This window comes from Neoarthrinium moseri, assembly GCF_022829205.1.
Source record: "Neoarthrinium moseri strain CBS 164.80 chromosome Unknown scaffold31_Wmoseri_CBS_16480, whole genome shotgun sequence".
Taxonomy (NCBI): Eukaryota; Fungi; Ascomycota; class Sordariomycetes; order Amphisphaeriales; family Apiosporaceae; genus Neoarthrinium; species Neoarthrinium moseri.
In genome coordinates, this window is record NW_026055145.1 from 394,647 (window position 1) to 416,133 (window position 21,487).

The window sequence follows — 21,487 nt, forward strand, 5'->3', positions numbered from 1 at the left end:
AGTCACACTCGACAGGGGAACATGGCTTGCAGGTTGAGTCATATGGGGGCCGTTGAGTCAATGTCCCAAGTGGATAAATTCCGCAGAGCCGCAAAACCTATTGCAGATCTCTCGAGTTCTTTTCCTCGTTATGAGTTGCCGGAATTCTTGGGCCTGCACAAAATACCTTTCACTTTCTTAAGTTGGTATGGTAACTTTGAAGAGACTCTATTTAGACTATGGAGGGACTTTGATTGTAAACACGGTGAGCATTGTCAAAAACCGTGTCCTTTTTGCTGCAGACCAGCATGAATATGGATATTTGCGTTGTGAGAGGGATAAAAACGCCAACGATACTAACTCATACCACGTAGTCCGCCCCACGGCACTGCATAAGCCAACGCCACTCTTGACATGTCACAGGTCTCCATGGCACGTAATGCTACCTCTAGCAGCAGACTGGTTGATGCAAATACTGATGGATTATTATCCTAATCTACCTACAGTACAAGTTGAAGTCGTCATCAGATGCCCGTGACTCCATGCACTCATGCTAATCATCCCCAATCGCCGGATATAAATGTTGGTTCTATGAGAGATTGTGCGGAAAACTTGCGTGTGGTATCAATTTCGATGGTTTGTCTGGTGGTCGTAGCGGTGGTTTACAAGTGCTCCATCTTGTCGAGGATAGAGCGGGTGAATTGGTGAGTGGTAGCATCACCACCCATGTCGCGGGTGCGGGTCTTGCTGTAGAAATCGTTAGAACATGGTCATTTGGATAGGTAAAAGGTAATACGAACCCCTCAGCAATGACCTCGTAGACGGCCTTGGAGATGCGGTTGGCGTGCTCGTCCAGGCCAAGATGGCGCAGGAGCATGGAGCCGGACAGGATCAAGGCGGTGGGGTTGGCCTGGTCCTTGCCCTTGATGTCGAGACCGACGTGTCGGCAGCCGGGCTCGAAGACGGCGACGTCGCGGCCCATGTTGCAGCCGGGAACGAGACCGGGGCCACCAACCAGGGCAGCGCCAATGTTGGACAGGATACCGCCGTACAGGTTGGGCATGACCATGACGTCAAACTGCTGGGGCTTGGACACACACTGCATGCTGGCGTTGTCGACAATCATGTCGTTGTACTCGATGCCGGGGAACTCGGCGGACACCTCCTTGCAGGTGTTGCGGAACAGGCCGTCGGCAAGCTTCATGATGTTGGCCTTGTGGATGCAAGTGACCTTCTTGCGGCCGTTGGCCAGGGCGAAGGAGAAGGCGAACTTGGCAATGCGCTCGGACTTGGGGCGGGTGATGATCTTGAGCGACTCAACGACGCCGGGAACGCTCTGGTGCTCGAGGCCACTGTACTCTCCCTCGGTGTTCTCTCGGATGATGCACAGGTCGACGTTCTTGTGGCGGGTGTCGTAGCCGGGGATGTTCTTGATCAGAACGATGGAGGCGTAGATGTCGAGCTCCTGACGCATGGCGACGTTGAAGCTGGAGTGGCCGGAGCGCTCGATGGGGGTGTGCAGGATACCCTTGAGGCCGAGCTTGTTGCGCTTGAGCGAGGTGACGGACTGCCTGAAGAGCTCCTCGGCGCTGGCGGGCGAGCCCGAGTCGACACCGGTGACGTCGATCTGCTCCCAGTCGATGGGCACATTGTCGGCCTTGAAGATGGTCTTGACGCTCTCGGCCACTTCGGCGCCGATGCCGTCACCGGGGATGAGGGTGACGGTGTACTTGCTGCCGAACTTGGTCGGCCTGAAGATGTCGGACTCGACGGTGGCGTAGGAGCGCGCCGCGATCTGGGGTTGCTGGCGGGCAGCGGCTCGCGCCAGACGCTGATAAGACGAGAGACATGGTGAGCCATTTTATCCAAGCCATAGCGAGCATGTGACAGCGGCAGCGGGAGCCATTGGGGCGCCGGACGGGGAGATGGACTTACCTGGGCAGCTCGGGCAGAGGTTCGCGATAGCATCGTGCCGACTTCTGAGGAGAGATGGGTGTAGGAAAGGGATGCTGTCTCGCAGGATCGGGGTCGTGAGAAGAGGGCGGCGGAGGAATGGGAAGTCAATTCTCACAAGCCTTGCTGCTGCAGAGCAAATAGCGCAAAAACAAAAGATCGGCAGAGTGCCCAGGTGGACGCGGGCAGCGGGCTACGCTCGCTGGCTGGCTGGCTGGCTGCAGGGGGCCTGGGGGGGCCTGGACGCCAATTGCGCCAACCACGCCCGCTAGACTTTGAGCCGACATGTTCCGAGCTCACCACCCGAAACCTGCTATCCCGTTCTACGCCTAGCGCCCATCGTTGGCGAATTTTTTTTTTCTTTCTAACTGCTATCAATCAACGACTCGGCCTTATCTGTTCCATCGGCTCGGAATCTCCTGCACGTATCTCCGAAGTAAACACCACTTATCATCACTTGCCAAGTAAACTACCACAATTAGGCACTTCCATAGCTGAGTGCGTGAGTAAGTGCATATGCGAATTCTAGTATGACAGGTGGCAGTCGTGGATATCCTCTTTTGTAGAACCGCTCGGCGGCACGCTCCTCACCGTCCCGTTACTGTAAACCCGCATATACTGAACTGTTCAAAGTATGGGAGGAGGGTACAATGTGAGGTCTTGTACACTAGCCGTCTCACGACCAGGCCGATTATTTATGTGCGAGCACTTCTCGTTCAACCTCATTCATTTCTATAGCTTGTGTCGGTTGGGTATCTTTGCTATGGTACAATATCGATAATACAACTGCTGCTATGCAGGGTATATTCGCCTATCACCCTTCGATTTTCTGAGGAACCAAAGCCTCGGCCATGTCGATGCTACCCTCCATGTTATCCTTGTTGAACAAGAACAACCCTTGTATTGCGGCGGTTGAGGTCCGTGGTGGAGGGGCTCCGTCCTCACTGCTACCGAAGAGGCCGAGGCTGTCAAGTTTATTCAGGAAGCGTGCCTTGCCCGACCCATCCTGGTCAACATCACCATAGAAGTTATCCCACATTCGGCCTGCCTGGTGTCTGGTAGCCTCGCCAATGCGGATCATCATGTCCACACGACCTGGCCGGATAAGGGCCGGGTCCAGGAGCTCGATATGGTTTGTGGTCAGGAACGCAATGCGTTCCTCGCCTGCTGAGAGGCCATCGAGGGCGTTCAATAGGCCTGAGAATGTCACAGTCGGGCCGCTGTAGCCGTCTGATCCCCTAGCTTTCCGGTTGACGAAAGCTGAATCCACGTCTTCGAGGAGCAGGATGGTCCGTTCAGGGAGCTTGGTAAGCAGGAATGCCAGCTTATCATCCGTGACGCCAATCTCACTGAGGTTGACCATGGCAACACTGTAATCCAGCTCGCCGGCCAATGCTTGGATGAATGATGTCTTTCCGCTTCCGGGAGGTCCATGCAACAGGTAGCCCCTCCGGTACGGAATCCCACGGTCGATGTACCACTTTTGTCTCTGGAGGAAGTCCTTGACATCACCGACAATGCCTTCCTTGATGCCTTCGTCTAGTACAACACTCGTAAGCGGTCGCTTCCTCTTTGGCTCGCCCAAGGGCGTCCAGTCAAAGTTCCGCACTGAATAAACGACCGTCTTGCCTTCGTTGGCTTGCAATGCGATCTGACGGGCCTCGGTGAAGACGTCCTCAAAGATGTGACGGTGCGCATAAAGAGTGGTGAGCTCAACCGTCTCGTGCGGCTCGCCAGTGTTCGACCTCGCAGTGGCCTGCTTCTCCCTGTTGACAGAGATATACGCATGCTTGTACTTTATAATATGTCTGCCGTATCCAGGCTGCAGGAAGAAGCTGGCGCGGGTCGGTCCGTTCGGTGTCGTGCTCGTGGCGGTCGCTACCGAAAGCTTGTTGATCCGGGTCAGGCGCTTGGCGAGGAACGAGGTCTGCGGCCGGGGCTGGGAGAGCCATGCGAGCACCCAAGGGTAGGCGGGGTCCTGCTTGCTGATCTCGACGTTGACCAAGAGCCGCCTGCGAATCATGCCGGCGCCGGCGATGGCTCCTCTGCGGGCCATGGCCAGCGCCGCTCCAAGCGACGCGAGGCCGAAGCCCCCAGCGAACACTGGATTGTCGAGCAAGGCATTGACATTGAGGAGTGACTGGGTTGCTGAGGCTTCAGACATGACCAGGCATGATTTCCGTGCAGAGCTGCCAAATCGAAACACCGCTGGAGCTAAGGATGGGTGCCCTTTAGGTGGCTCGAGGTGCGATACCGACCTTGAAGGTTTGGATAAAAAGTTTAGATGACTAACGTCGACGCGGTCGCGCCAATGCCCACAACGGTCTCGCTAACTTAGCGTCTGCACCCCACAACGGATGTATAGTTACATCATCGTTAACCTCAACCACCTAGGTTAGGTAGCTGGACACGCCGGCTATAAACGAGCGGGTTATGGAATGACCGCGTACGATTATCATGCTGTCCAGAGTTGAAGTCCAGCGCATCTACTGTCGAAGAACATGACTCGATTACGATATTGATGTGACATCACACCCTGTCCTGTTCAAGTTCTTTCCGAGGTTGGACATATTCTGGTCTGCACGACATGTGGCTACCCATGTTCCTGGCCTTTGCTTTTTTCTTTAAAACCAGGTCTCCATTGCTGGTCCTGGTCTGTTGTCTAGATGCGATGCCTCCAACTGATGGATCTAAACTTCTCACCCCCTTGGTACCAATTTTAGCTTGTGGTGCCACAAGATCATGATTGTACTTGATATCGCTAACAGTGGACCCATAAAGCCCCATCTTTAGAATTTCCAGTACTTGAAGGAGTGATGTCTGCTATTCACAGGTTAATCCCCCAGTAAGGGTCTCTTTGAGGTGTAGGTGTCCCTCCCATATCAGTACAACCGATGGATGAAGCACTTACTTCATCCCTACGTATTGTCGACTGCCCCTTGAAAGCGAGGATAGATCGAGAAGGTATGTTACTGGCTGCGCCGGGGTGGCACGTGCTCACCGTTTCTGTGCTGCATATACGCCGCGGACTGAGTAAATCTGCTGCCGGGTTTCCATTCAGATTATCCGACCGCAAGGCTTAAAGTTTCGGTTTCCAGGTTGCCATGCAAAACCTACGTATATGCCATAGAAGACTGGATGGACGCATCTTACTGCTCGGGTTGTGAACTGACGAACGATTAGTGACATCTGCCGTGTTCCGAATATATATCATGTTCCAATCTACTGACATTGGCAAGCAGTGCCACGCGATGAAATGCCTCGGGTGATTTCAGACTGTGACACCTTCAATACATGAAATATTGCTCAATATTGAGTTTGGCACTACAATTTATTTCTATCAGTTTGCCAGATATTGATTCACAATATTGGAAGCATCTTTCTGGAACGGTGGTTGCAAGCTGTCCAGCAACCAATCGTATCCGAGCTAAAGTGTCAACACTAGCAAAAGCGGGACTTCGGGTTTAGAGCGACAGGCGAAAACTCAGAACCACAACTTTCAGCCGTCTCGTCGCCAAATCTCCATGGGCATTGCTGCACACGAACCTGAATAATTTCTGATGCGGAGGAAAGACTTGTTCTAATTGTTTGAATCTGGATACCAAAAATGAAGAAATACGAGCGTCATGCGCAGTCGCAGAGGAAACACGGCCCCCTCCCCGTTAGCAGTGCTTCAAAAGCACCAGCTCCTCCACCAGTTTCCCGGCCGGGATGGACTGGGCCAGGATATGTGAAGAAAGCCGCGCGGCAACCTCGGGCCCCTTCCGCGCCAACGGCTTTGGCATCGACAGTCCAGGACCATGTTCTGTCTATTGAGCTACAGCAACGAACCCTCGATATCATTCGGGACACGTTCCCTGCATCTCATGACTTTGAGACGTTGAAGCCGTTGTTGCATCAGGTCAACGATGCATTGCTCCAAAAGGATTTCGAGACAGCGTTTGGGAAGCAGGAATTTATGGAGGGCTATGCAATTCGATGGAGTCCGAGTCGAGCTTTGGGCTATTCAAATCTGCTGGCACAAATCTGCGAGCAGAGAAAGGACGACGCGTGGGTCAGGCAGCTGATTGGCGATGACCGTTCCACGCCGGCGAAGGCACTGTGCTTTGGAGGTGGCGCGGCAGAGATCATGGCTTTCGCTGCATTGTTGCGGCATTTCCGGGAGGGTGCGGCTGGTAAGCCAGCTGCTGCGTCTTCGATTGAGCTTGACGATATGTCGAATACTCCGCTCGACCCTACAGCTTGTACTCCGCCCGTCAACATCCATCTAGTCGACGCAGCAGACTGGTCTCTGGTCGCCTCAAAATTGCAAGCTGGCCTGAAAACACCTCCTACGCTTTCGAAGTACGCGAGTGCCGTTGCTCGAGCCTCGAACGCGTCTTTCCTCTCAACGGAAGCCGTTGAAATAAATTTTACTCGTACGCATGTTTTCACCTTATCCTTGGAGGACCTCCGCCCCATGATTGGACCAGACCAAGCATTCATCACTCTATTATTCACCCTGAACGACCTTTATACGACTTCAATTCCCAAGACTACGGCGTTCTTACGGAGATTAACAAGTGTAACGCCTGCAGGAAGTATGTTACTGGTGGTTGATAGTCCTGAAGCTACATCTACAGCCGGCATCGCCAAAGACGGAGAGGAAAAGAAAGAGTACCCGATGAGCTGGCTTTTGAATAAGACCCTGCTCCCAACCAGAGAGAAGGGACAAGGCGACGAAAAGGAGTCAGAACCAGCATGGGAGAAGCTCATGGATGACGCGAATAGGGTGTATAAGAAGCCTGAAAAGGGACTATGGTATCCGGTCAGTCTGGAGAACTTGAGACTACAGGTCCAGCTATTTAAGCGCTTATAAACAACTTTTGACCTTTCGGAATCATGCATAGGTAGGTTTTGAATGCGTCAAGAAGCACTGGGAGGCTGGAAGCTAGGCCCGAAGAAGCATTTATAAAGCTTGGTGCTCGTTAGCGTGCCTTATCTCGGCTCTGCCAACGGCAACCAATACTTGGCGATAAGCGACGTCGATAAATTTCATCCATCTCATGGAGGGCAATTGATCACGCGATCATCTCCAATGTTCGAAATACGCCATGCTGGCGTCAAAGGCTTCGGCATCTTTGCCTCTCGACTTATAACGCGCGGCAGCCGGATCTTGGCCGAGCGGGCTCTCCTCTCAATCAACAACGACAACCCCAGCATTCTTGCCGCTGCAGCGCAGCTGTCCCCCCTGAATCGCGCAGCACTTCTGCGCCTGTCCCTTAATGAGTCCAAACGCTCTGCTCTCGGCCTCATTTCCGCAGCATGGCAGTCTTTTTCTCTCAAATCGATGACGATCGGCCAGAGTAGGGATGTCCTCAACGTTTTCTACAACAACAACTTCGCTCTTTCAGACAAACTGGGTACACGAGCTGTATTTCCCACTGTGGCACGCATCAATCACTCTTGTGTACCAAACTCCCAAGGAAACTTCAATGAAAGTTTAGGAAGTTTCACTATCCACGCGACAAACGATATTGCGCGGGGAGAGGAGGTGACCATCTCGTATCTGCACGACGAGCTAGGCTTGCGCGCAGCCCGCCAAAAGAACCTTCACAAAGGGTATGGCTTCTATTGTGGATGTGAACTATGCTCTGGAAGCGCTCAGAGACAGAAGGAAAGCCATAGGCGGCGCAGCGACATCCAGATGAAGCTGAGGGCTTTTGCTAAGCAGCAAGGCTCAGTACACACTCCAGATACGGCATCTCGCAAGCTCGTGCTAACGCGGCTCATCATTGACACACATGAACAGGAGGGCCTGGCCGGCAGAGAACTGGCCTCGCTCTACTTGGAAGCAGCTCGCCTTGCAATGAGGCTAGACGACCATGCTTTGGCATCGACATTGGGCGCCAGGGGTTTGGAACTGGAGAAAGACGCTGTGGGTAGTGACAGCCCTTTCTATGAGGCCAGCCAGTTGGCATTCAGTCAGATGAGGTTTGGGGAGGATGAGATTTTACCGAGTCGGCCAGACGAGTGTGAGCCAGAGCTCTCTTATGCTCCCTGGACGTAATAGTCAAAATGGTAGGCTGCTCGCTTTTGGGTAACTACGATGCTGCCAGCCAAGGTGACCAGGCAGTGCAAGCGAAGCGGCCAGTTGGAAGGCTCTCCAATTTTCTCCTCAATACGGTGATGCTCGTTCTAGTTGCTCAGAAAACGGTGGAACTGGCTTGAAAAGCAAACGTAGCTGTCTTGTCAAGAGCAATAGGTTACGTCCTGCGCTTTCCAGCTCAGCAGATTTTCCGTTGTGCGTGCCCTGAAGATTCTGGCCACCGCTCTATCCCAGGGTCCATGCACCTGCTGCTCACAATGAAGCCACTTTCATGTTTTGAGTTTCAATCCGTTGGGGGTTGCGCAGTTAGTTTTGGTTTATCAAACCTGCTCAATTCATGGCCTGAAGCCTGGGAACCATGAAAAATGGGAGCTCAAGAGAGAAGAGATCGGAGATGGGCACCCACGTGTAGCTTAAGTATTGATCGCTAGGTGTAGCATTATGTAGCTAAAAGCAACAAACAACAAACAACAAACAACACACCGGTTTGCCTCTTTCAAGACGAACATGACGGCCAAAAAGATTGTGTATCAGTCCTTTCTCGGGCCAATGAGCGAGCAGTTGCTCGCCCGCCTGCCACAAATGGCATCTCGCACGGAAAACCAGAGCATCGGAGAGCCTTGTAGGCCGCTACACAACCAAGAGTGGCGCGGTTTGGGTCTTGAGCCGATGGACATCATCAAGTGTGGGTACGATGCGCTCTTGGACCAGATACTGGGCGGTCTCCAGTGGAAGCAGCGCCTGCCTTTCCTGTATGCGGCGCACGACCAGCAGCTGAGACAGTTGACATGGATCTCAGAGCGGAGGGCGCGAGACAGACAAGACGCAGATCTGACCCGGCAGAGGGAAGCGCTCCTATGGAGGAGGGAAGTTCTGCTCACAAAACTATTCGAGGCAGAAGACTACGAAGATGGTCTTCGGGGTATTCACGCTGTTGGTGTATTCAGGAGTGTGAAGGCGAGACTGGACTTCTTGAGGGCTGCGGTTCCAGGATCCAGGGACGCAGGGAAGTTTGCATGTCAACCAGAAATTACACTATGTTCTGGCCCTTTAGCGAAAAACCAAAAGGAGAGAGAGGCTCTGCGGCGGAGAGCAGCGACCTTTGTGCATAGGGACGTTTAATTTGAAGGCTGTGATAAATCGAACCGAGTCGCCGTTTGGGCAGAGCCCGAGAGGTATACGCAGCGTGCTTCTTCTAATGTATGCGCAGGGTAGCCTGCGGTGAATGCCAAAATCTTGAATTTTCCCCCATGGTAGACCACAACTCCAGACTCCGGCGCGAAAATGCAATGGTATCATCCTTTCCAGTCCCACGACTAGAAAGCAATTCTTCTCTTCCGTCCAGTGTACTTTGAAGTCGACTTGACCACCTTGCCTTTTCGTTCCATCTGCTCCTTTTTGTGCATGATCCATGCTTTGCTTCCCTTCTTGATCTCGCCCTTTCCACTGGAGGCCTTTCGTCTCGCGTCCATGACGTCGACATTATCCATGCCCTTGACAACACCGGTAATGTCGCCTGTCTGGCCGTTGACCACGGCTTGGCCGACAGTAAGAACCAGGTAGACCTTGACGTTCTTGGTGTCAGGATCGTCCTCCAACAGGCCGGCGCCAAATCCGGCCTTTACGGCGGCGCCCGTGATCATCTTCTTCTGCTCGTCGTTCTTGGGGTAGAACTGGCAGACGGCACGGCCGCCTCGCTTCAGACTGGCGTACAGACCGTTGAAGAACCTCGAAAGCCTGCCCTGCGGTGACACATCACTGCTCTCGGCGTTGCACAGCCACTGGATGGCACTGATACTGATGGCTGCGTCGAATGTTCCGGCCCGAAACGGAACCCCTTGGCCAATGTCGGCTAGCAGCAGATCGCCCTCGACGTCTCTCTGCAGCGCCACGTCCAACATGGAGGCGGAGACGTCCATGCCAATCCAGACGTGGGGACCGCCTTCCTCTGGCGGCAGCGACGACAGGATCTCGCCGGAAAGACCACTGCCGCAGCCAACGTCGAGAATCAGCGAGGGAGACGACAGGTCCAGCAGCTCGAGGGCACGGTGGGCCATGGAGGCCTGGATGTTCTGAATTCGCGACGAGGTCGTGTACTTGCGGGCTTCGACGTCGTCATAGTGGACGTCCGCGGACAGGGTGTCCTCGGGTCTCGACATGCTGGGCAATGTTGGGCGGGACGCAGACGGGTGCCTTTGGGTTTGGGTTCCTTGCTGCGACCAGAAGCAGATTCTCTAGATGTCCCAAGCAATTTCACCGCTGGGCAGTCTCGGCCAGTCGCGCAGCAAAATCGAATCGCAGCGCCTGATTGACCCCTCCAAAATTTTGGTGGGGCGGCCCCTTGCCCAGGTGGTTCCAGCGGTCATTATCGTTATCGGATCCATTGAACGCCAATGTCTGCAGGAGGGTCCACTAAAGGTAGGGACCTAGGGGAGTGCTACAGTAGGCGGACCTTTTGTAAGTCCGAAGTCCGGCAAGTTCCAAGGGGCGCCGTTCTATAGGTCAGGCCTGACAGTACAGACCCCAGGTACCCAGGTACCTGCTGGAAGAAGCCACGGTTGACGTCGCGTTTCAATTACGTTGGTTGGGGCGTCGGTCGTGGAGCTTGCCAGGCGCGACAGTGCAATTCCCAACCCGAAAAGCCCACACCTGCAGCCATTTCGAGGGGCATTCCGGCTGCCCATGCGACTTTCCCATCGACACTCCTGACAATGAGCTTGCCATAGCCGCCATCATGTGGATTCTACCTCTGGTCGGATATCTCGGCTCCATCGTGGGCTTCTGCTTTTTGACTCTGGCCATCGGTACGTTTACTTGCACCCGCCCACTTCCAGAGGCGCCCGATAGCACCACCCTGGGCTGCCATGCTCTGCCTGCTTGTGTGCTAACCCGCGATGCTTGCCAGCGTCTGGTCTCTACTATCTCTCGGAGCTTGTCGAGGAGCATACCGTGCTTGCGAAGCGGCTGTTGACACAACTGATATACGCCACCATTGTGCTCCAGACCATTCTATGGCTGGTTGACGGCTTCCCGTTCGGGCTGACTGCCTTGAGCATCGCCTCGCACGTTATATACCTGGGCAACATGCGCCGCTTTCCCTTCGTGAGGCTGACAGACCCTCTGTTCGTCGTCTCTTGCGGTGCGTCTCCAGCACATCCTGCCCCGTGACGTCACACGATGACTTGAGCTGACCCGGAACCAGTCCTCGTGCTCGTGAACCACTACCTCTGGTTCCGCCACTTCTCTGCTGCACAATCGCGCTCGTATTCCCGCATGGCCAATATCTACGACCAGCCAGATGTCCCGTCCTTCACCGAGATCGCCTCTTACTTCGGGCTTTGCGTGTGGCTGATCCCGTTTGCCCTCTTCGTCAGCCTATCTGCTAGCGATAACGTACTCCCAACAATGGGGACCGAACAGCCATCGAATGATTCCGATGGCAAGAGCAAGCGTCAAAGCATTGTCAAAGTTGGAGTGGATTACGTCCTCAGTGGCATTGGAGAGGTTAGCCGGATGGCGGGATGGAAAAGGCCGGAAGACCGTTTTTGACAGTTTTGACAACTTCCACGGTGCTCGTATTGGGCATCTGTATTACTTCTGTATACATATCTATTAGACGAAGTCCGGATATTGTAGGACGTGGCCAATCAACTAAGGTGTGTCTAAAATTTGCGCTAGTGCCCATATCGTCGCTAACACCCCTGCCAGCTGTCCCATTTGGGTTGTTATAGTCACGCACAGGCCCAAGTTGTTGTGTGGAAGCACCAAATTTAGAGAGTCCTGATGCGACTACTCATGAACGGCCGACCCCGGGCGTGCGAGACTTTCTCTGCTTATCAGCAGCCTCGCTTGATATACCACATTGGGTCCGGTCACGACATTCATCTCACCATATATGGTACAGAGATTCTCCAAAGGTTGGATTTAGCCGAGTTGTAATATCTTGTTTCCTCTTTCGTTACCAGGTATCGCCATCCCAGATATTAGGGGGTCAACGGCTACCGAGTTGACGCCTTGTACAGACGCAATTTCGACAAGCCATTGACTACGCCATAGTCAGCATCACTTCTCGCTTCGGTTTTCTCCCCCCATATCGTTAATGGGTTGGACCAGGCAACCGTGGAATCATGGAACCGAGGTCGACGATAGTTGAGCATCCTTGCAATGCGTGATTACGGTGTTCCCAGTATGCCCTCCCCTACCGCTTCCAATCATACCACGTTACTTGAGCCCTGACTCGTGAGAATCCCCCTTGAAGCTCAACGAAGATCGTCTTGGTGTCATGTCTTGGCCAGCTACGGAGTTGACCATGCTCAAAGTGCCAAACTATCCCGGAATGCGTTGAGACGGTCTTGTATCAGCCGACAACTCAACTCTGGAGCTCGTATCTAGACTCTACATACGACTCGCAAATTCGGATCCATAAATCTGCATACCCAGTGGGAACTCGACCTATGGTTGCTGTGCCAGGTTGGCCAATCACGGTGAAGCTTATCTTGTAGCCTGGAATCTGGGACATGGTCTGGCTTAATCTGGCAACCCAATCTGATACTGCAGCATGCAGGCCCGCAATCTGCGACGGTTTGGATGCGCAAACCCGTCTAGGAACCCTCACGTTTTTGCGATTGAATGGAAAAGTCCTCGAACACATTGAGTGCTTATTTTCGCCGCCAACAACTTCCGCGCTGCGCCTCGTAGGATTGAGCGGCAGAGTCGTGCTTGTTGGTGGCAGGGCAATGAGTGCCGTGCTCTGCATGCGCAAATACCCATGAACGAATGACAGTCCGGTGAGACGGATGCGCGCGTAGAAGAGACAGTCCTTGTGTTCTCCGCCCAATGGACCCAGGATCGACGAGACAATATTTTTGATATCGTCAATGCACCCAACTAGCGATGCACAGCCAGCGCCAAGCGTCTGAAGGAATTGGCTCTGTGGGGTTAGCCGCTGGTGAGAATGAGTTTATTCTGTTGCCTACAGCAGAACCCTGTAGATCGACTGCGGAGCCACCTTCGCTCCATTATTCAAACCGAGCCTATTTCTTAAATGAGCTCTCCCATCAGCAGGTATCACATAAGCTTTTGTGTTACCACATGGCCGTGTTAGTTTGCGCCCCACGAATGAAGACACATTTCTCCGATAGTCGACATTGTTGTGTTTTAAGCTCGACCTGAGAATCAACTTGAGACCAGTCATAACAGAACAGCTGCACAATACGACCGCCTCTCAATGTTCACCAGTCTCTAGATTATTCTTCGACCGGCACAATGAAGATGCTGCCCTTTCCAGAATCCTTCGGTCGTCAGACCTGGGCGTTGACCAAGAAGAACTTCACCCTCATGGTCATTCGGTCTCCTTTCTGGACAGCCTTTCGAGCCCTCATCCTTCCAATTCTGATTGTCACACTCCTATTGGAAATACCCAACTTGGCAAAGTCCCGCGACGTATATGGCACCGGAAGTCCCGCGCCGGTGCGTAGTCTGGCACAGTCTATGGATAGTTCGAAGAAACTTGCCATTGTTCAGCACCCAGATCTGGCCTCTGATGCTCAAGACGCACTTAAGAGACTCATCGAGCCTTTGGACAGCAGCAAGATCACCATACTCGATAACAAGGATCAGATCGCCGACTCCTGCAACGTCGACTATCATGGAAACTCCAATTGCCATGCCGTCATCACCATCAACGACTCACCCGGCAGCGGCAGGGTCAACGCGACCTGGAATTACACTATACAGGCAGACCCAACGAGGTTTACCAAAAACTTCGACGTCTTCGACCATGGAGGCAATTATGAGGGCTTCTGGGCACCTCTTCAGGTTGCTATAGACAACGCCCTTACCAACAGCTCGGTCAACCCCGACATGTTCTCCTTTGTTTATGGTGACCAAGAGTCGTATGATCGACGACAGCGGGAGTCGTTCCTGGAGGCGTCATACTCAATTCTGCCGCTGGCCTATTTCCTCTCTATGCTAGTGATGGTTTATCATCTGTCGAGTATGATGTCGTCTGAGAGGGCGACAGGTCTGTCTCAGCTTGTTGATGCGATGGGCGGCGGTTGCGCTTGGCCGCGAGTTTACAGCTATGTCATCATATTCGACATACTGTATCTCCCCGTCTGGATTATCATGGGATGCTGTGAGTTCACCTCTCCCGACTTTCATCTTTGCTCTTACTTACTTTATTCTTTCAGTGTATTGGTATTTGCTTGTGCCGACGACAAACCCAGCGATCACCATCTTCTGGCAAATCCTCACCGGCTGGGCGCTGACGAGCTCCTGTGTCTTTGCCACGGCATTTTTCAAAAGCTCTACTGCTGCCACATTTTTTGTCTCTGTTATTTGTTTCTTGGCCGTCATTCTCACGACATTTTATCAGATGTCGTGGGATAGCCCCATGACGCTTGCGCAGGTCATCCCAATCTCCCTTTTCTTTCCCAGCGCGAACTACGTTTTCTTCCTCACCTTCATGGTCCAGTCAGAATTATTTGGCATTCCGACCTATATGTCTACTGCACTTGATGTTTCCCTTGCCCAGGATGAAACCAGCTCAACCCTTTGGCTCTACCACAGTGGGCCATATTTCCTCTGGATAATGTTGGTGGTTCAGATCCTGGTATACCCCCTGTTAGCCCCCTGGGTAGACAGCTTTTTCCATGGAAATAACCGCCGACGCCGTGGGTTTACCAACACCCCAGAATCCGCTGCTTCGCATAATGCTATTATGACCACGGACCTTGAGATGCACTACAAGACATCGATCTGGAGGCGAATATTCTGTTGCACTCGACAGCGGACTGTAAAAGCCGTGGACGGGTTGAACCTTGTTAGTCAGAAGCGCCAGATTCTGTGTCTTCTTGGACCAAACGGCAGTGGGAAAACGACAACTTTGGACATGATCGCTGGCTTTCAGAAACCAACTGGGGGTTCGATCAATATCAATTCGTTGCCATCACAAATTGGAGTCTGCCCTCAGAAAAACGTTCTGTGGGATGACCTTACTGTATACGAACACCTGGTTTTCTGGAACACCGTCAAGAGCGGGACCGACGACGCTGCGACACTAGAGAAACTCATCACGACGTGCGACTTATCAAACAAGAGAAACAGTCTCGCGCGGACACTCAGTGGTGGCATGAAGCGCAAGCTGCAACTGGCATGTATGTTGGTTGGCGGAAGCTCCGTCTGCTTGATGGACGAGGTTACCTCTGGACTCGACCCTATTTCACGCCGAGTCATTTGGAACGCCGTGCTTGGCGAAAGATCCCGGCGCACCATGGTGTTTACCACCCATTTCCTCGATGAGTGTGAGGTCCTTTCAGATCATATTGTTATCGTCTCTTTGGGCAAAATGAAGTGCCAAGGCACACCTGCGGAGCTCAAAAACCAGTATGGTGCTGGCTATCGAGTACATTTGCCCAAGACTACAAACATCTCGCACATTCAGTACCCGGTGGTTGACCGTGGAGATCGCTACATCTGCACCACTCCAGACTCATCCTCAGCAGCAAGACTTCTCGCAACTCTCAAAGACTCCAAAGACTCGGAAAATTTCATCACGGGGCCAACCATCGAAGACGTCTTTCTGAAAGTTTCCGAAGAGCCTCACGTGTTGAGCGACAACGCTTCCGTAGGCGAGACTGTGCATTCTAAACCAAGTGCCCCCAACTCTGTTCAAACTCGAGCGCTAAGCCAGAAGATGATATTCCTTGGTCAGGTGCGGGCCCTGTTCGTCAAGCGCCTTATCATTCTCCGCTACCAATGGTGGGTTTATCTCGCTGTTCTTGCTATACCTCTCATTGCGCTTCCTCAGCTCAAGGATATTTTGAAAAACTTTGAGCCTGTTCGATGCGATGCTCTAATTGGAGCCCCCTCGTCACCAAGTCCACAGTATATCTACAGTCCACATGACAAAATTTTCGGGCCTACCTCTGCAAATGTATCCATCGCGGAAGCTATTACGGAGTCGCGGAAGGCTTTCAGCAACCCCTACTACTATTGGATTGGGTCTGCTGTTGTAGTGGACGATCGAGACAGCTTCCTTCAATACATTCATGATCATGGCGTGAATGTGAGTGCAGGTGGCTTGTACATCGATAACGTCACCACGCCTCTTATTGCGCTGCCTGGAAACTCCGACCAAATCTCTTTGATCAATGTCGCGAACATGGCTAGGACAGGCACCCCGATCCACCTTTTGACTGGAACTTTGAAGACTAAGCAACCATACAGCACTGGTAAGTAGACTCAAGGTCCATCCCTCTGGTTTCTTTCTTCTTCCTACATGTCATATTGTTCTGCGCGCACGTGTATCCTCGGCTGCAATTTTACTAACACCGGTCTTAGGTAACGTGACTTTTTGGGTTGTTATGTTTTGCCTGATCATGGCAGTATATCCAGCTCTCTTCTCCTTATATCCAACTTACGAGAGAAGATCAAAAGTCCGGGCGCTCCAATATTCTAACGGAATCCAAGCCCTACCGCTGTGGCTTTCGTACCTGTTGTTCGACTTGATGTTTGTCTTGTTGGTATCGATCTGCTCCACAGCCATCATGGCAGCGCAAGCACCGTTCTGGGGAATTGGTCACTTCTGGTTTGTGCAGCTGCTTTATGGTTTAGCGGCTACACTTATGGCCTACATCGTATCCACTTTCGCCTCGACACAGCCAGCTGCACTGGCATGGACTGCGTTGATAATGATGGTAGAGTTCGTCCTGTCCATCATCACCATGATCGTCGCTCAGGACAACTTAGCCGGTGACTTGCGGACGATAGATGGTACAACCTACGGCCTGGGTCTGATCTTTCCCATTCAGAACCTACTCCGGGCAGCATCTCTCAGCTTAAACCAGTACATTGTGCGATGCCGTGGAACTACCGAAATCACAGACCCCGGTTCATTTTACGGGTATGGCGGGCCAATCTTCCTGCTCATCGTCCAGATCATTGCTTTAGTTCTCCTCCTGACCTGGCTTGACGGTACAATTTTCACCTTTTCTAGATCCAAAGCACCGCAACATGACGAAGCAGTGCTCGGTTCTTCCGGACGTCCAGATGTTGACGCCGAGACTGCTCGTGTTCATACTTCACAGGAGGATCTTCTTCGCATGGTCAGCGTGTCCAAGAAGTTTGGTAGCACAACCGCTGTCGAGAACGTGTCTTTGGGCTTGCGCGAGGGTGAGATCCTGGCGCTTCTAGGACCCAATGGCGCAGGAAAGACCACCAGTATCAACATGATCCGGGGCGAGATTGTACCATCTTCTGGACAGGTTTTCCTCGAGGGCGTCAATGTTCAGAAGAACAAGCGTGTCGCCCAGACCCACCTCGGCGTCTGCCCCCAGTTCGACGCACTTGACATGCTCACTGTTCAGGAACACCTCGCGTTCTATGCACGATGCAAAGGCGTGGCCGACATCAAGTCAGACGTTGAGTTCGTATTGGATCGGATTGGGTTGACTGCCCACGCAAACAAGCGCGCCTCTAAGCTATCAGGCGGCCAGAAACGCAAGTTGTCTCTCGGCATTGCCCTAGTGGGCAACCCACCTGTGCTACTCCTGGATGAGCCCAGCTCAGCGATGGACGCGGCATCGAAGCGCGTCCTCTGGAAAACTCTCGAAGCTGTGGCGCCTGGCCGCAGTGTACTTATCACCACACATTCTATGGAAGAAGCCGATGCCCTCGCCACTCGTGCCGCTATCATTGCCCGCCGTCTGTTGGCCATCGGTACCACCCAGGAACTGCGCAAGGCTCACAGCAATGAATACCATGTGCACCTGATCCTGAAGTCAGCACCACTGTCAACACCTGAGGAAATGCGCCGCGTGGCTGACTGGGTCATGGAGACATTTTCTACTGCCGACGTCCAGTTCAAAGGCGAGAACTTGGGTGGCCAGGTTCGATTCATCGTACCAACTGATGCTGTAGTCCCGGTACACACATCGCATCAGCAGGGCCTAGCAGACGATGAGGTCGTTTCACCCTTATCTCCAAGTGACGCAACCTCGGGCCAGGTCAGGAGCTTTGTCAGATACCTCATTGAGACGCTGGAGGCGAACAAGGAGCGCCTCGATTTGGACTGCTACTCCATTGGCGCCGCAACCATGGAGCGGGTGTTCTTGAGTGTGGTCAAGGAGAGCGATGCCATTGAGGAGGAAGACGAGAAGAAGTCGGTGTGGAGTAAACTCGGTTTCTCAAGGAAGTGAGGCGAGGCTTGGCCTCAATAGATCGTCACCGCTATCTGCATTTAGCAGTGAGCTTGCAAGGTCGACTGATGAAATGTGGAGGTAGATTCTTGCATATATACCCAGAACTTTGTTTTCTTCTCAATTGAATGATTAAGGTTTCTAAACTTGTGAAACTGATTCTATATAGTATGTGGGGCGCTCGAGTCTCCGTAAATGGAACAGACCTTTCGTCTTTGACGAAGAATGATATAACCCGCGCTGTGATCTAGAATATCTAGTTATCTGACCGTGGGAAGTTGATCTTTTTTAATGGGCTTTTATGAACTTGGCATGCCACGATGTTTCATAGACATGCCAGCCATATAAAGCACGTGTTAATTGCGTGGTCAGGTATCACTACGGTGTGTGCTGATTTCTGTTAGTATTGAGCTCCAAATCACAACACTCCTGGTTTGCTACAGCGGACGCAAAGATAAGAACCTAGATAAGCACCCAACAAAGCCATGATGGGTCAGAGTATAACCAGAAACACCGGTCTGCTTCTGCATACTGTTCATTACAGACGATGTATGGACACGGGATAACGATTTGCCGAGTCTTAGTGCTTATGCTTACTTGACTCTCGATACTAGATTGAACACGAACCTCGAGCCTCAAGGACCACCAGCCAGAGCGGACACTTGTTGACATATCGTGACCATAGATTCGGGTTTAGTCAAGACTACAAGAGAATCAGGAGATTTGGCAAGTTTCGCCGCGGGTAGTAATCAATATCTTACAACATTCGTCACACCTAACATACTCACTCAATATGGGTGTACCGCTAGGCTACCGCCTGTTTTTCATCTTGCTCGATATTATCCTTCCACTTTTCGGAGTCTTTGGATATGTATTCGCTGCCGACACAATGATCTTGAACTCGTTTGTGGCAAAACCACAATGGCCACCGACACCGGAAATACGCGTGGTACTTGATGCCATGGCAGGCTGGCACGCGGCATTTGTCTTCCTCCAAGTCGTCTTTCTTCTCAAAAGACCCAACGACATGCTTATATGGCGCACACTGCGCGGAGGAGCATTGTTACTGGATGCCATGATGCTTCTGGGCCTAGCGCGAGGCTTACAGATGGAGGGAAGGCTGCATAACACTTTGCTTTGGCGCGGAACAGACTGGGGCAACTTTGGAAGTTATGCGATTATTGCTCTGGTACGAATTTCATTTTTGTTGGGCATTGGACTCGGACAGTCCAGAGTAGTTGTGTCGAAGGGCTCCGCAAAGCAAGCATAATACACCGGGATGTCGAAATGAGACACATGTTCGCCGCAGGCTCAAGTGGCTCGCAGCTGGGAAGTAGGGGATGACCGGAGGTACTTATACTGCAAACACAACTCAGATATAGTCACATCTTACGGCTAGTGAGGCCGAGCAAACAGTATTCAGATGTGATGGGTGTGAATCAAGAGCGGCACAAAGACTTGGAGCCTAGTAGATCCAGACGATACTTCGGTATCTAAAATACACACTCCCCTAAACGCCACGGATGCGTCGGAGATGATAGCACCATTGTCAGATAAGGAGCCGTGAAACATTTTATTTGTTGTGCAACAAAACAGACAATGAATAATTGTTGACATGTGATGGCCATCAACAGGTTAGCCATGTAGCTCTCTGGGGACTATCCTCCCCTGGTTACGGCATTGAGAGTGGTGTGATCGTCGACCGCCGCCGGATTTGTGTAGGCGGGCGGCCCCACACAAGCTCTAAAACACACCCTACCCAGCTGGAGCTTCCCCGGATTCACTTCCCGAGACCAAAGCTTTTTGCAACGTCAGTACCGACTAGCGAGAGGACCTCGGTCTCAAGCAGCCACGCCTATTTGCTACAGCATAAAGCACTGCTGGGCTTGTTCTCTTGAACTCACGAGGTCGCCCGGGCCATTGGCTCTTCCAGTGCACCGCGCCCAATGGCATCCCGGTTCGTGTCCGGTGGCACAATCGTAGGCTCTGATACCTCGACTCCTCCCTCACATCCCACGCCCACCGACACGACAGCTGCTGCTGCCGCCAAATCACAAACCGCCGACCCCAAGTCTTCGGCCTGGGCGACCGCCCAAGCCCAACTAGAAGCGGAACGACGGGCGCGCGAAGCGGCGCGGAAAACTGCCATCGAGTCGGGCGGCAGTGGACAGGGCCAATCGCTGTACGAGGTACTACAAGCCAACAAGGAGGCGAAACAAGCCGCTTTTGAGGAGGCGAATAAGATCAAGAACCAATTCAGGGCCCTGGATGATGACGAGGTAGATTTTCTGGAAGGAATCGTTGCCGATGAACGCCGAGAAGAGGAGGAGCGGCGCCGCGAGGTCGAGAGGAGCCTGCGGGAGTTCAGGGACGCACAGAAGAAGGGCACCGCAACCGCAGAGGCCGAGGTAGACGAACCTTTGGATCGGGTCGTTGCCGACGGGGCGGACGAGTGGAGTACGGCGGGCGCGAAGAAGCGCAAGAGAGAAAAGGAGCACGTGATTAAGGGCATCAAGAGAAGGGCAAGCGAGGCTGCAAGAGAGCAAGTAAAGACAGAGTCTCGAGAGCCGCCCGATGTTAATGTCACAGAGCGGGCCAAGCCCGCCGCCACGGTGAAGAGCACTACGCCCAACAAGGAGATGGCACCAAAGCCGAAAATGGGCTTGGTGGACTACGGGTCTGATGATGACGATGATGATGATTGAGCAGCTCAAACCAGAGTAGTTGTTTAGCTACAGAGTATTCATGTCCGTTGAGGCAGGCATGCATGTCAACAGCGTGTAAGTACTCTGTTGGACCAAGTAAACATCCTGTACGGACCATTAAGGGTAATATGAGACGAGTTCCTGGCGGAAGATACCCACAGGGCACGCATAGTAATGGAGATGTATCTCAAGAAGCTGTCACCAATAGCCAAGCGTTAAACTGCGGGCAATCCTCGTCGTCAAGTTGCTAGCGATGGAGGCGACAGCGTCGAGGCGAATATTGGGTCGAACATGATCACGTCGTAGGTGAAGGTCGTGGTCCTAGGCGATGCGGACAGCAGGATCGATTCCCAGGTAATGGGTTTCTCGAATCAGAGGAATAATCCAACGCAAATTACTAAACGAATTCTTCATAGCGAATGGTGAATATTCTGAAGCACTAGAACCGTACCTGACTGCCAGGCCCCTAGAGGTCCGTTGGTTACCCTGTGGCATACTTGTGAGGAGGGCTCCGCAAAAGACGTTGCCCGGCCGCACTTGATGCGGCCATCATTGTCATAATT

The 21,487-nt window shown here is 52.7% G+C and overlaps 9 protein-coding genes across 9 annotated transcripts; 6 read left to right on the forward strand and 3 right to left on the reverse strand.

The window, feature by feature from the left end:
• Window positions 1-641: 641 nt before the first annotated feature.
• JN550_007887 (uncharacterized protein) lies at window positions 642-1,947 on the reverse strand (the record flags this gene model as incomplete). Its single annotated transcript, XM_049319787.1, has 3 exons — window positions 642-726; window positions 780-1,810; window positions 1,915-1,947. 3 exons carry the CDS (start codon window positions 1,945-1,947, stop codon window positions 642-644), a joined length of 1,149 nt encoding a protein of 382 aa, XP_049170243.1.
• Window positions 1,948-2,746: 799 nt separating this feature from the next.
• Window positions 2,747-4,096, reverse strand: JN550_007888 (uncharacterized protein; the record flags this gene model as incomplete). The annotated part of the gene is made up of 1 exon (XM_049319788.1): window positions 2,747-4,096. One exon carries the CDS (start codon window positions 4,094-4,096, stop codon window positions 2,747-2,749), a length of 1,350 nt encoding a protein of 449 aa, XP_049170244.1.
• A 1,443-nt stretch (window positions 4,097-5,539) lies between these two features.
• Window positions 5,540-6,790, forward strand: JN550_007889 (uncharacterized protein; the record flags this gene model as incomplete). The annotated part of the gene is made up of 1 exon (XM_049319790.1): window positions 5,540-6,790. The coding sequence occupies one exon, from the start codon at window positions 5,540-5,542 to the stop codon at window positions 6,788-6,790; it is 1,251 nt and encodes a 416-aa protein (XP_049170245.1).
• A 219-nt stretch (window positions 6,791-7,009) lies between these two features.
• On the forward strand, window positions 7,010-7,981 carry JN550_007890 (uncharacterized protein; the record flags this gene model as incomplete). The annotated part of the gene is made up of 1 exon (XM_049319791.1): window positions 7,010-7,981. One exon carries the CDS (start codon window positions 7,010-7,012, stop codon window positions 7,979-7,981), a length of 972 nt encoding a protein of 323 aa, XP_049170246.1.
• A 546-nt stretch (window positions 7,982-8,527) lies between these two features.
• On the forward strand, window positions 8,528-9,142 carry JN550_007891 (uncharacterized protein; the record flags this gene model as incomplete). Its single annotated transcript, XM_049319792.1, has 1 exon — window positions 8,528-9,142. The coding sequence occupies one exon, from the start codon at window positions 8,528-8,530 to the stop codon at window positions 9,140-9,142; it is 615 nt and encodes a 204-aa protein (XP_049170247.1).
• Window positions 9,143-9,336: 194 nt separating this feature from the next.
• JN550_007892 (uncharacterized protein) lies at window positions 9,337-10,179 on the reverse strand (the record flags this gene model as incomplete). The annotated part of the gene is made up of 1 exon (XM_049319793.1): window positions 9,337-10,179. One exon carries the CDS (start codon window positions 10,177-10,179, stop codon window positions 9,337-9,339), a length of 843 nt encoding a protein of 280 aa, XP_049170248.1.
• A 575-nt stretch (window positions 10,180-10,754) lies between these two features.
• Window positions 10,755-11,569, forward strand: JN550_007893 (uncharacterized protein; the record flags this gene model as incomplete). The annotated part of the gene is made up of 3 exons (XM_049319794.1): window positions 10,755-10,824; window positions 10,926-11,159; window positions 11,223-11,569. The coding sequence occupies 3 exons, from the start codon at window positions 10,755-10,757 to the stop codon at window positions 11,567-11,569; spliced, it is 651 nt and encodes a 216-aa protein (XP_049170249.1).
• Window positions 11,570-13,285: 1,716 nt separating this feature from the next.
• JN550_007894 (uncharacterized protein) lies at window positions 13,286-18,219 on the forward strand (the record flags this gene model as incomplete). The annotated part of the gene is made up of 3 exons (XM_049319795.1): window positions 13,286-14,156; window positions 14,212-16,254; window positions 16,493-18,219. 3 exons carry the CDS (start codon window positions 13,286-13,288, stop codon window positions 18,217-18,219), a joined length of 4,641 nt encoding a protein of 1,546 aa, XP_049170250.1.
• Window positions 18,220-20,165: 1,946 nt separating this feature from the next.
• JN550_007895 (uncharacterized protein) lies at window positions 20,166-20,924 on the forward strand (the record flags this gene model as incomplete). The annotated part of the gene is made up of 1 exon (XM_049319796.1): window positions 20,166-20,924. The coding sequence occupies one exon, from the start codon at window positions 20,166-20,168 to the stop codon at window positions 20,922-20,924; it is 759 nt and encodes a 252-aa protein (XP_049170251.1).
• Between the last annotated feature and the right edge of the window lie 563 nt (window positions 20,925-21,487).